General features: G+C 42.9%; 1 protein-coding gene across 14 annotated transcripts in view; it reads left to right on the top strand.

The window, feature by feature from the left end:
- CLEC16A (C-type lectin domain containing 16A) overlaps nt 1–13943 on the top strand; it is a 231073-nt gene that overhangs the window by 170900 nt on the left and 46230 nt on the right. For all 14 annotated transcript variants that reach the window (XM_029576845.1, XM_029576846.1, XM_029576842.1 and 11 more), the window contains one exon: nt 995–1162. In XM_029576845.1, the coding sequence (XP_029432705.1) occupies nt 995–1162 (168 nt within the window). The remainder of the gene's footprint in view (nt 1–994; nt 1163–13943) is intronic.

Here is a 13943-nt window from a genome sequence, read left to right as displayed (position 1 = left end):
GCCGCAGCACACTGAACCGATGATTTCAATGTGTTATCCACTATGACACCTAGATTTCTTTCTTGGGTGGTAGCACCTAATATGGAGTATACTGTACTCTATGACAGTGGTTCTCAACAGGTGTGTCTGGACACACTGGTGTGTCACGAGGTCCTGGGAGTGTGTTCCATGGCCAGCAGATGGCTGCCTCCTTATCAGCCCGGGTGGGAATTGGTTCTCTTATATTGGGCCTCACAGGAGGTTACTCTCTCTTCCTTCTCTTCTTTCTGGCCCAGTGGGAGGCTGTTTCCTCCTTCACCCAGATCAGAGCGAGACATTGCCAGCTCCTGTTAGCACCTTCCCTGCAGGCCCTTCTTCCTAGCTTCTCACCATATTTCTCTCCATTTTTTCAATCTACTACGCTTCCCCTCTCCTCCCTCCAGTTGTCAGTATATCATCTGCCCATCTGCTTCCTTCCAGTGCCTTCTTTTTCCTTCTTAATATCTTGCCTACAATGCCATCTCTCTCACCAATTATACTCAGAAAAAATAAATCCATGTGCCCGGCGGCTGCCAGAGAAGGGAACAGTGGGAGTGACAGCAGCAAAGGGACCACTGGCCAGTTGGGCACAGCAAAAGAAGGAAAAGCCTGATGGGATTGTGCCCAGTGATGGACAGGGGAACATTCGTTGGTGTGCTGTGAAGACCTTGGGTTGGCAGCGGTAGATGGTGCGTTCTGTTAAATTCTGCGGCCGTTGCTGTGGCTGCAGGATCTTGGAAAACTGGGCACCTTGCTTAGGATGAGAACATCACACAAGATCAATTACAGTGTAAATGGCGATGATGCACAGTCATCGTTGTGATTTCACTTGCAGGCAAAGTGAGACAGCCAGATTTGTGAGGAAGAAAATTCTAGCTTAAGTACAATGATTTGTGATGGAAACCACATGGACTAATATTTAAATGCATTATACCTTAGTTTTCTCAGTGTAATTTGCTTTTCTATCTTACTACAGTTCTTTTGGACCTTCCAGTTCAACCTTCCACGGAAGTGATGGGTTTTGGACACAGTTCTTCCTCTGCAGCCCAGCATCTGCCTTTCAGGTTTTATGATCAGTCACGACGTGGCAATAGTGATCTCACCGTGCAGAGGTCCGTTTTTGCATCAGTTGACAAGGTTCCAGGTAAGAAATAATTTGCAGTCCTGAAAATGGCATCTGCACTGTCAGAAAGATAACTTGGACATAATTAATGTTCCCATGCAGAGGATTTGGCTATCAATATTTACGTTTTATTTAGGCTGCACAAGCCATGTGAAAGTTTCTCTGGACCTGATTGCCATGGAGTACTAGAGAATGAATTCCTGTTCGGTTTGGTGTTTAAAGATCGTAGGCGAAATGTAAAGTAATTCCTGAACTATGTTAAAATAATTCAAATATTGCTAGTAGCTATTCCATATTAGCAAGGAATGACTAGCAGGAACGTTATGGTTCTTGATTTACCTATAAAAGATAAGCTTTTGTTTTCTTAGGAAATATATTAAATCAATCCACCTTCCTGCCAGTGTAGATTTTTATGTCATGAAGATTTTAATCCAGTAAGGTGCTGAGCCAAATTTAAAAAAAATCCAGCAGTATTATTATTCATTCATGTCTTTAGGGTTATGCATTTCTGCAACTAAATACTTTTACTTTTTAGTTTGAATATTGATGATATACTTCCCTGCAATTATCTCGTGCTTTTCACCTGTAACTTTTTGCTCCATGTTGACTAAACGTTTTGCAGAAATATTCACATTTTTGTTTGACTAAGATGATATCTTTTTATTGGATTAATTTAATACACTTGTTGACTAGCTTTTATGAGCTGACACTCCCTCAGATCAAAACAAAATGAGCAGTCTTATGATTCTGTATCTATGCTGTTTTTAATGTTATTTTATTTTGTATAGTTTTAATTTATTTTATCTGCTTATCTGTGTTTATGAATGTTTTATTGTGGTCAGATAGATGTTTGTGGTCTATAAGAACAAACACATTAATAAGTTGCTTTTCTCACTTCTTTCCACATGTCCAAACCATACCAGTTTTCTTTCTCTGAACCAGGCAAATATGTCAATAACTGACTTTCACAATGAAATTGCAAAAAAAAAAAAAATCAGTTGTCAAAATGCATTTGATAATTGTGGTGTTTTGCAACTTCATTGTGCCTATGTTTTAATCACAATCAGGCCTATCCTGTAAAGTGCGGCCGCGTTTACCCTGCTCCTAAGCCGTTTTTAACTTCGTTTTCGGCCGCGTTAGCCCTTCCTGCGATCCCGAATCCCCTTTAACCTACTCCTACCGCGGCCTAAATTCCCTGGGCAACCCCTTCCGCCCGCGGCATGCATATTGCATGCAAACGAGCGAATTAGCTATTCACCTAGCATCCTGTAACCCGCGCCCCGACTAACGCTACCTTTCCCTGCCGTTTTGTCGCGCGTTTAACCTGCAAACTGACCCAGGCGGTAGAGGCATGGGTAAGGGTAGGTGGAAAGCTTTCCCCCAGCCCCCGCTCACCTGCCCCCGCCGCGATCATGGGTGCCGGTCTCCGTGGCAGCCCCAGGCCTCTCCCCTGCTCCCGAAGCCAAAAAAAAAAAAAAAAGCGTCTTCAGCGGCCAATTGCACGCTTTCCCCGTGCAGGCGGCCATCTTTGTCTTCATCAGGAGGAGCTACGATCCTGATGATGGCTTCAGAAAAGTAAGTTGCTTCGCCGCTGTCAGTGTCCCCCCTCCTCTCGGAGCAAGGCGGCTTTTCGCGCCCTGCTCCGAGAGGAGGGGGGACACTGAAAAGTCGCTTCGCCGTTTCTCCGCCGCTGTCTTCTGGCTTCGCCGGTGTCCGGGCTGGGGGAAAGCTTCGTCGCTGTCAGTGTCCCCCCTCCTCCCGGAGCAAGGCGGCTTTTCGCGCCCTGCTCCGAGAGGAGGGGGGACACTGAAAAGTCGCTTCGCCGCTGTCTTCGCGTTGTCAGTGTCCCCCCTCCTCTCGGAGCAAGGCGGCTTTCCGCGCCCTGCTCCGAGAGGAGGGGGGACACTGAAAAGTCGCTTCGCCGCTGTCTTCGCCGCTGTCAGTGTCCCCCCTCCTCCCAGAGCAAGGCGGCTTTTCGCGCCCTGCTCCGAGAGGAGGGGGGACACTGACAAGTCGTTTCGCCATTGCTTCTGCGCTGTCGCCGCCGTTGCTTCCTGGTATCTGTCATTTCAAATGACATTTGAAATGACAGATACCAGCGTGGCGTGAAGCCTTAGGCCCGCGCACCCAGGATCCTGTATAGGCGCTCTATCCAGTATCCTGGTTGCGCGGGCCTAAGGCTTTTCGGACGCGGCTTACATTTACATATAATTAGGCTTCAGGATTGAGCGGTAGGTGAGCTGCACTGTGCGGGCGGTAACCGCGGGTGCCGTAGGCACTAACGCAGCTCTTCCTACCGCTCGGTACTGGATCACCCTGACTGTGGTTACATTTTTTGGAGAATAAGTGACTTGCACTATCCAGGTTCAGATTAACTCTTATAGAGCTGCATCATTTTCTCTGGTCTCAGATTAAATTACTGATCAAAAGTGTATGAGGTTTCATTAAGCAATACAGCTATTCTTGTGCAGTGTACAGTGTAGGATAGGATAACAGCATAAATAATCCTGTTAATTTATCTTGCTTTTCTGCAGGCACTATTAATGGGTTATATTTACGGTAATCTGTTTCAAGTGTAGAAGGAACTTAAAATGTCAGACCAATGAGTTCTGTTTGTTATAGTTCTGTGCTGCAGACAAGCAGATAACCACCCCTTTTCCAAATAACTCACAAGTTACTGGCAGTTCCCCAAGTTTCTAACAATATAGGCAGAGGGAAACAATGATTAGCCATAGTCAGCAATAACTTGCAGTGAAAAAAAATTGCTGTTTACTTTTAAATATAATAAAAAAATAAAGATAACAAAACAAAGGGGAAAAAACTTGTGATAGAATTCAAGAAACTAACAAAATACCTAGGTGAGTATTCTAAGATCCTGTACGTAACACTGCTCATAAATAGGGGTCTCTTAAAAACTGGAAGAGGAAAAAACCTCAGACTGCAGCGGGCAGCACTAAGTCAAAGACTATTACCATGGGATTCATTTATTGATTAAAAACCTCCATTTTTTCCTTAATTTCTTTTTTTGTTTTTCTTCTTTTTTTCTAGTAGCAATAACTAATCCTGACATATTACAATAAAATAGTGTACTCTTTATACAGTGTTTTATTGCAGCGTCTAAGGATTAATTAGTTATTGGTTCTAAAAAGAAAAGAAAAAATTAATTCAGGACGGAAATGGAGGTTTTTGACCAATGAATGAATCCCGTGGCACTGGTCTTTGTGCTTAGTGCTGACCGCTGCAGTCTGAGGTCTTTACCTCCAAATTTTAAGAGACCCATATTTAGGAGCAGTCTTACGTACATCATGATGTTAGATATTTTGTTGGTTTCTTAAAAAAAAAAAGAAAATGAAAACAATGACTAAAATAGTACTCTGTGGAACGAGAGAGCTGCTGTTGTAAGGCATTGTGCGTGCCATGGAATTCACGTGTGAATCTATTGCGGCAGCTTTAAGCCCACTTGCCTGAATATTTCATTCCGAGAGCACCCACTAGCTCTACAATTGCGCTTTGAGTTGCAAAAATAGAAACTGAGTTCTAAGCAAAAAATACAATAACATTAAATCCACAAGAACAAACAAGTTTATGTCCACGATACAATGACCTTCGTATTCCTCTTCCTCCAGTTAGACCAGTCCCAGACAAATGGATTAAGCTCACGGATGGAGGCAGGTTTGCTGACGTCACCCCTTAAATGCATCCACGCTGACCTCAGCCTGACAGTATTCTCTGTCCACAGTGGATGGTCAGCAAGCATCCTGGAGGTCTGGTAGGCTGAATAGGACGAAAAGTTTGGGAAGCAGCTCGTGAGGTGAAAGGCCATCTTTCACTATCTTTTGAGAATGATCCTCACATAGGAAATTTGAAATAAAAAAACAAAAAAAAAAGAGGCAGTTCCTGAGATTAAAAGCCTTAAATTCTCTCCCTTAAGTTGAGCAATGCCTGGGGCAATGTTTTTGATCCTAGGGGCGTGCTCACTGTCTCGGGCAGCTTTCGATCAAATTGTGGCCGGATGAGGCATTCCATTGATGACCTCATTGTGACCATCAAGAATACGAAGATGGAGAGGTATTTCAGCTGGATTCAAAGTTTTAGGCTAGAACTGGCTGACAGAAGTGCTCCTCCTATATGTGTTTCTTCCATGGCCCATGATAGAGAGAGTGCATTACAGGATTTCAGAATATCCAGGTCTGGTGATTTTAGTGGCCCCAGACTGACTGTAGTGCCCTTCGTATCCACACCTTTCGCAGTTGTTGCACAGAAGGCCATTAAGGCTTCCAGCTCACAGAGATCTACCCTCCAATTCTGCACAAAGATCCAGATTGATTTTGTCTTATGGGCTTGGCCCTTGAGAGGGCTCCTCTAGTGAAAAAGGGCTATCCTCCTAGCTTAGGGGTAAATTTTCAAAGAACCAAGCGGGCATCCATGTGCGCGCACGTTTCCCGGCGCGCACCCATGGACACGTCGATTTTATAATATGCAGGCGTCGATGTGCGCATGTTATAAAATCTGCTACCTGCACGCACGTGCGCGCCTGATTTTTATATCGGCATGCGCATGTACGTTCCCTCCCACTCCGCTCCTTTATGGGAACTTCCTTAACCCCCTACCTACCCTGTCTTCCCTCTTTCCCTCCCTGACCCTTAAACCCCCCTAACCAACCTAATATTTTTTATTTTGGAACTTACCTGCTCTCCCGAGTGGCAGTAAAGGCACGTGCTTCACTGGGACAGCCCCTAAGGGCACTGTCCTGGCCGGCCGCTACCCTGCCCCTACCCCACCCCGGTCCACCCATTTTTACGAACCCAGCTCTTCTATGTGTACTGGGTGATACACGTGTGCCTGGGCCGCTTTGAAAATGCAATCAGCGTGCACGAGACCCGGCCACGTGCATATCTCCCAGTATTGGCGCATGCTGGGGGAATTAATATTAGGCCATTAGTAAATACTCTTCTGTTAGGAAGTCTTCTACTTTGATAACTTATGTGAGAATTTGGAGAGTTTTTGAGGATTGGATGGTAGTTTATTCCTAGCAAAGCATCAGTGCTTTTTACAGGAAGGTCTTTCAAAGGGTTTGGCACTTAATTCCTTGAAGATACAGGTCCAGTTATTGCATGCTACAGAAGGTGTATATTGGGTAGCCCTTGTCTTCCCATCCAGATGAATCTTAGGGGTTTTTTTTAAGGCTGTCAGCACATTAGGCCTCTGATTCAGGTTCCCGTGTCATCTTGGGACCTCAATGTTGTGTTATCATTTTTATCAGGGCCACGATTTGAGTCTGTTAAGCTCATTTTGCTAAAGCTGCTTGCACTGAAGGCAGTTTTCTTAGTGGCCATTTGTTCTGCTCAGAGAATTTCGGAGTTGCGGGCACTTTCTTGCAGGGAGCTATTTTTATCGATCACAAAGGATGTGGTAAAGCCTTTCATGTGAATCAGGCTATCGGTTTGATTTCCTTTATCCAACATATCGACTTGGTGGAGGACAGGTTGCTTCACTCCTTAGATGTAAGGAGAGTTCTTTTGAGATACCTCAAGGTCTCTAATGCTTTCAGGAATTCAGGTCATATTTTGTGCTGCATAGTAGAGTGCAAAAAAATGAGGCAGCTTCTAAAGCTATGCTAGTACATTGGATTAAAGAGATTATTACTGCAGCATATGTGGATAATGGTCAGCCCTTACCTAAACAGATTAGGGCTCATTCCACAGGAGTTCAGGCTACTTCACGGGTAGAGCTGCTTTTTGTGTCTCCTTGGGAGATTTGTAAGGCAGTGACTTGGTCTTGTATTCTTTTCGAAGATTATCTCTTGGATGTGATAATCAAAGAGGAGGTGTTCTTCACCTCCAAGGTGTTGAGAATGGTTTTGGCTACATCCTGCCCAGTTAAAGAGTAGTTTGGGTACATCCCATTCATGGACTGGTCTGACTGGATGAAGAAGGTGAAATTAGTTCTTACCTGATAATTTCCTTTCCTACCAGTTCAGGACTTTCCCTGTGCTTCAAAAATTGCATAAATCTTGAGTTGATTTGCAAAATAATAGAGATGTGTGAATTTGTCTTCAAGCAGATGATTGATAGTCGATTATCCTGTTTTCTAGTTGATTTTCTTTCCTTTTGGAAGCCCTTTGGTTGCAAAAAAAAAAAAAAGGAAATCTGTTTAATTGAAGTTGTCCTCAGTTAGCTTGTTATAAATATAGTACTGCTGAGGTCAACACAGATACACATGAGGGGGTGATGTCCATGAATCTGTGGATCCTTATCTACCCATTCGTCTGGACTGGTCTGATTAGACTCCAAGAAAGGAAATTATTAGGTAAGAACTAATTTAATCAAAGCTATCATTTGCAGAGGTGCTGCAGCTCAGGATATTTGAATCTCGTAGCACTGGATATCCTGGGTGGTTTTGTATGAATAGATCAAAATATGAGTGATGCAGAAAAATGTTTGTGCCCTAACATAAACATAGCTTTCCCAGAAGGGCTAAAATATTTCCCCTGTAACACAATGTGCACATGGCCCATGGTTGTTATACAGAGCAGAGCTTTTCAAACTATCTAATCGAGTCCTCAGTTGGGATATCAACACATGGCTTGCAAGTAGACATAGAAACATAGATATGATGGCAGAAAAGGACCAAACGGTCATCCAGTCTACCCAGCAAGTTCATGGCAACATCTGCCACGCCATACAATTCCCCCCATACCTAACAGCCTCCCAGACCATCTAGTCAGGGGCCTTGTTGGTTGCTGTTTGAGTCCAATTCCCATCACCTCTTGCCATTGAAGCAGAGAGAATGATAGGGTTGCATCAACAGTATGAAGGCTTCTTGGTTAAGGGTAGTAACCGCCACACCAGCAAGTTACCCCATACACTCTTTTCTTCGTTTCCATCTTCTGTCTAATCCCCCATTTCCTCTTTCGTCCCAGCCGTTGAAACAGAGACAGTGTTTGAGTTCCATCTGCCGTTGAAGCAGATGGAACTCAAACAGGCTTATTGGTTACGGTTAATAACTGCCACACCAGCAAGTTACCTCATGCACTCTTTTCTTCATTTCCATCTTCTAACCTTTAGGGATCCACAGTGTTTATCCCATGCCCTTTTGAAATCTTTCACTGATTTAGTCTTCACCTCCTCCTCCGGAAGGGCATTCCAGGTATCCATCACCCTCTCCATGAAGAAATATTTGCTGACGTTGGTTCTGAGTCTTCCTCCCTGAAGTTTCATTATGGAAACATTTTTTTGCAAGAACCAATGCAACATCCACTTAGGAAGGAATTTGAGATTGAAAGAGTGCATCCACCGCCTTCCCTTAAACCAGCAGCAAAAATTACCTAAGACTAATGATGGTTCATATCTTGAGAGATCCTGAATTATTGGTCACCTCGAAAAACGTCAAGGAACAGGTACCTTGTACCATGAGAAGGAAGACCTCTTTTGGATTCTCACTGATCTAAGTAAAATTACAGAAAAGGGAAGAAGGTTCAGGCAGAATAAAGGAGAGATTTGGAAGTAAGGTTTTAATCGCTCTGTCAAGCAAGGATGAAAGTCACTATGAATAATAAAACCAAAACAGGAATCTGAAGAACTGCAGGGTTATATCGATTCTTTTTCAGAAAACACAGTTGGAGATTCAATACTTTATTGGGGCAATTATGAAGAGTAGGTAAATAGATTCAAAGTCTATCTACATCAGTTCTCAAAGGGAAAGTATGAGCATACTTTCACTTTGAAAACTGTCCTGGGAACAGGGGCTCGCAGAGACTTGCATGGGCTTTTTTTTTTTTTTTGTGAGTGCTTTTTCCATGGAAAATAACAGAAAATGCAAAACTGTGTGCGTTTGTTGCTTCTGCTGACCTAATCCAATTTCTGAGAACACTTCTGCACAGTAAGGGTAAAAGACCCCATGTTGTGGAACTATACATCTAGCTTTAGCCTCATGAAGGGTGGGTCATTTTTGAAAAAGCCCTTTTACCCAGGTAAATGGGCTTTTTTTTTTTTTTTTTTTTTTAAATAACTTTTTATTTTTCAAAAACAGGTCACAGACATGGGCACTCAATGCCACCAAAGAAATGCCAATATGACACTTATGATACATAGCAAGTGATTAACCAACAGGATCTGAACAGCACGACATGACATTTGTTTGTCGGAGATTGAGATTCAATGAGATGGCAGTCCAATGAATGCTCAAAAGCCAGAAATGTTCAAAGCCACTTCCAAAATTTTCCCAATACAGCATCATAGCCCTCATGCTTGCTTTTTAAAGCAAACCTAATTTGTTTTAGAATGGCTAGCTCAACAAATGTAGTTTGAAGTAAATGGCTTTTAAAGTCCGCCCTGTATATGTGCAGAAGGATGTTAGTGAGTTTTATGTACTGGGTTTCTTTCAAAGAGACAACTTGTGGTTTTATTTATTTATACAATTGCTTAGACTCCGTGACTTCCAGATACCAAGTGTACATGCACTGTTATAATCGCATTGGGTACCTGAAACTTAGGATGCTTTGCTGTAGGTTGGTTCATGTGAAACTTGTACAGTTTGTCAGATTCAGGTCTGCAAGCAGATTTATTACTTTGCAATTTGATTGTGTGCAACAATTAGCCATATAAACTAAGTGGACTCTTGTAGTGCTTCTATGCAATGTGAAAACGAGCATCTGAAGAATAGTAATCCAAATCTGTATGGAAATCTTGTAAGTTTGTGCTGAACTTTAAATGTGAATAAGTTTTGCCAACAACCTATGGCTTTAATAGATAATATGAAGAAGAAGATTTGAGAATGCATGAAGTAATGTCAATAGTCTATGGAGTACATTTTTGCATTAGAAGGCATGTGAAAACTTGTGCACTTACTTTTTTTTTTTTTTTTTGATTGACGGTTTTTATTAGTCTTCACATGTAAAATATACAAACAGTGAGACACTAGACAACCAACAAGTTATCAATGCAATATTAAACCCCCACCCCCCCCCGACTGAGAGTACAGACTAATTTTCAAAATGATTTACATGCTTAAAACTGGATTTTACTTGTGTAAATGCACTTTCCATGTGTAAGTGGGCTTTTAAAAATTACTACAATATATGCCATTGAATTGTCAATAGTTTTTACATACATAAGTGCACTTTAAGCGTGTTAATGGGCTTTGAAGATTGCTACAATATGTTACATGTACAACATAATTCCTTTGAAAATTACCTCCCCTGGTTTTTTTTACACACAACAGAACTGGAGACTGATACAGAATTTTTGAGAGATTTATGTATTTATTTATTTAAACTCTTTTAATATACCGATGCTCAAGACAAATATCTTATCGTACCAGTTTACAGCAAAACCAGGGATAACCAATTAAAATAGAAGAAAAGTTACAAAAACAAGGTGAAGAATTCAGGACGATTAAGAGAGTAAGAGCTAGCTTAACATACTGTTTCTACTTTTTGGTGCCTAGTACCCCGTCTTATTGCTTTCTAATTTTTCTGCCACTGCCATGGCAACCCCTCAAACAGAACTACAGTCTAAAAAAAAATAAATACATAAAAAAATCATAAGAAGATATTAGAGTATGGAGACACCGAAGGCCAAGAAGATAGTGGTAAATGGGATTCAAGACCTGCATCTGTGGGTACCAGATGTCCATAGGTATGCACTCCATCTGCTCCTGCTGTTTGGGTCACAGACCACAGGTTCTCCCAATTGTTACAGTTGTGGTTTGACGTCCCCCAGGGCATTGTAGCACCATGCCTGGAAGTTGGAGGCCCTAAGGAAGGTATTGGAGGATAAGCCTCAGCACAAGAAGTCGAGGAGTAAAGCATCATCATATTCAGTCCAAGAAGTCAAGACAGGAAGCATCCCACTTGCAGTCCTGTAAATGTGGAAAGGCTCCACTCCTAGTGATGCTGGCCTCCAGATCTACCTCAGTGTGGGGCAGAGCCTGTGCCATCAGATGAGGTGCTATGAAGAATGCCCAGTCAACATGGGGGACCCTCTTCAGGGCCATTCCCCTCAGAGCCAAAGAGAAGATATTGGCACAGGACTCCACCAAAACTCTGAGGCAGAACATAGCTTCATCGGCTTAGGTCCTATCATCCTTAATGGCATTGCATAGAAGATCCCCATGGTGCCAAGCCATATATTTTATCCAGAGCCGACCAGGGCAACGTACGTGTCATTGGCACAGTTCACATTCTAAGGCTCATTCAACAAGCTCTGTTGATGGTGATGGAGCAGAGTGCTTTGATGCATACATCCAAGAGTACCACAGTGGGCATCATGACATGACAGGAGGTACCAACAATATCCATGGAGCAAGACACTAGTTGATGGCAGACATAGCTGATGCAGAGCATCTCAGAGCCGGCTGCCTGCACAAAGGAAGAGGTGCCAGGTTTCTCTTCAACTTTACCAGCAGCCCTGTGTAAGGCATTCTGGCTGTCTGAAGAGGACGTCCCTCCACCAGCTCCAGCGCAGTGGATCTTCAACTGATGGGAGCCAATTATCAGAGCTAGTGGACTATTTCTTTGCCACCTTGAACACTGTAAACTGAAGAGGAACACTAGAACCTCTTCTATCCAAGATGGAGGAAATTTCCCAGCATAGTGGGTCTGCTCAAGTTTATCACCACTTTATTCTTCTTTGCAATAGCTTCCAACATTGGGAGTAAGTACTAAGCATAAGGTGATGGATTCTCCTCCTCCAGAAGAAGTCCCTTCATGAATCAGAAGGGGAAAAAATGGGCTCCATTCATTTTAAATTCCTTCCAAATGTTTTCCGACTGGTCCAGGCAAGGTCTGCACCTCATTCACCTTCTTTATTTTCAGGGTTATGGGTTAATGTTCCCCCTTGATCGGGGACAAGGAAAATTCCACAGGGATTCCATTCGATCAGCATACCTCTCCTCCAGAGGATATCTGCCTTTCCAAGTTTTAGAGTAAGCTGGCAAAGACCTTGGCCATCACTATTAGAAAAGAAAAGGATCCTTGAATTGGATGTCTTTGGGCTCCTTCAGTTCCTTCAACCCTCAATGGATTCTGCAGGTGTCCCAGTTCACAAACTCCTCCAAGACCTTCAGATGATGTTGTGGTAGACATCTACATTGTGCCTTTCAGCAACCCAAAAACTGGACCTGAAGGTATAGAGTTCAGGCTGCTCCAGGATTTGGGTGTAATCCAATTGCCACATGATTCTGTGATGGTGGAGTTGGCATTGAAGTGTGCTAAGTGCACAGATGATCACTTGTAACATGCCCCTGGGAGGGACCTGAAGGTATTGGATGCATTTGGGAAAAAAATTGAATGCCCAGATTGTGACTCACCAGCTCTACATAATGCGATATTTAGCACCCAGAAGCTAAAACCCATGACAGAATTGTCTGATCCAGAACAGGCAGACTTCTGTTTAGCAGTGGAAGACATGGAGGAATGTGAGAAGTACCTTACCAGTTCTATATACAAAGCTTTTGATACTGTAGCGAAGACTTCAGCTGTTTCCATAGGGGTCAGAAGAGTCACATGCTTGTGGGCATGTGGCCTCCAAGAAGATATGCATGATCATCTCGCAGTAAAATTTTCAGGGGACAATTTGGCAACAAGCTGAAGAAGATGTTCGCTCCTTTGAGGAACATCAGTCCACATTACAGTCATCATCAGCCCCGATGGGAGATCAACTGGCTCCTGCCTGCTGCCAGAATTCCTCTTACTAGGGCTCATTTTTCCAAAGACCTCTCTTCTGCTCTTTTCAACATCAAGCTCCTCCCACTCTTCAGCAATAGCAGCTGCCCACTCTGGGTCAGCCCAAGGCTCATCAGCAGACACAGCCTAAGCTGGGCACCAGGTTTTCACAACCCGGAGTCCTGCCTCCTCCAGTGGCGGGGGAAGGGTTTAGTCCTTCCTTCTGAAATGGTTCTGGGTCATTATGGCCCAGTTAGCCTTGGAAATTGTGAAATATGGCTACTGCATACGTCTCTCTTGTCCTTCGAGAACCCAATGGATTTCATTCTTCAGCTTCAACCGTTCTCAAATGAGAAAGAGGCCTGTACTGGACTTTTAAATTGCTAGTTCAGGAGAGGTTCAAGGTGAACTCCCTCTAGTTGATTCTCCCTTTCATTCAGCCGAGGGATTGTATATGTGCTGTGGATCTGAAAGATGTTTCTTAGGTTTGTGGTAAAGGACATGCACTATCAATATCAAATGTTCCCCTTCAGCCTCTCAACACTCCTATGTGTTTATGAAATGCTTTGCGATTATAGCAGCACAGCTTTATTAGCAGGGAGTCTGTATATTCCCATATCTGGACAATTGGTAAACAGTCCACCTCCCTCAACCCAATATAGCTCCTCTAGTCCCTGGGCTTCCTGGTCAACTTTCCAGGTCAAAGAATTAATTTCATATGAGCGTAAATAGTCCTGCTTCTGGCAAAGGAATTTTTTCCTGTTGAGATGAGCTAGTAAAGGGCCTTCCATCAATGAAACTGAGCATCAGCAAAGTCATTCCTGGTTCTTTTCAGACACAGTGGTTGCAGTACATGTCGTTCCCCTAACTCTATATTTTATTTAATTAATTAATTATTTGAAAAGCTTTGGGTTTTCTGCCTCCAGCATAACACATTTATAGTCAATGCACATAAATTCAGACGTACAATTAAGTAAAAATAACAGCAAACTTAAAAAAAAATACTTAAAAGCATCCTTAAAAAAACAGAAGGACCTCATAGTGTCTTATTATAAATAATTTTTATTTTCTTTTTCCAAAGACAGTGCTGAGTTTTACTCTATATCAGTACAATTTTGTAAATCTCTCCAAAAAAGT

Source organism: Rhinatrema bivittatum, chromosome 14 (assembly GCF_901001135.1).
Source record: "Rhinatrema bivittatum chromosome 14, aRhiBiv1.1, whole genome shotgun sequence".
In the NCBI taxonomy this organism is placed as follows: Eukaryota; Metazoa; Chordata; class Amphibia; order Gymnophiona; family Rhinatrematidae; genus Rhinatrema; species Rhinatrema bivittatum.
The sequence above is the reverse complement of the archived record's forward strand: the minus strand, read 5'-3'. Positions and strand labels throughout refer to the sequence as shown.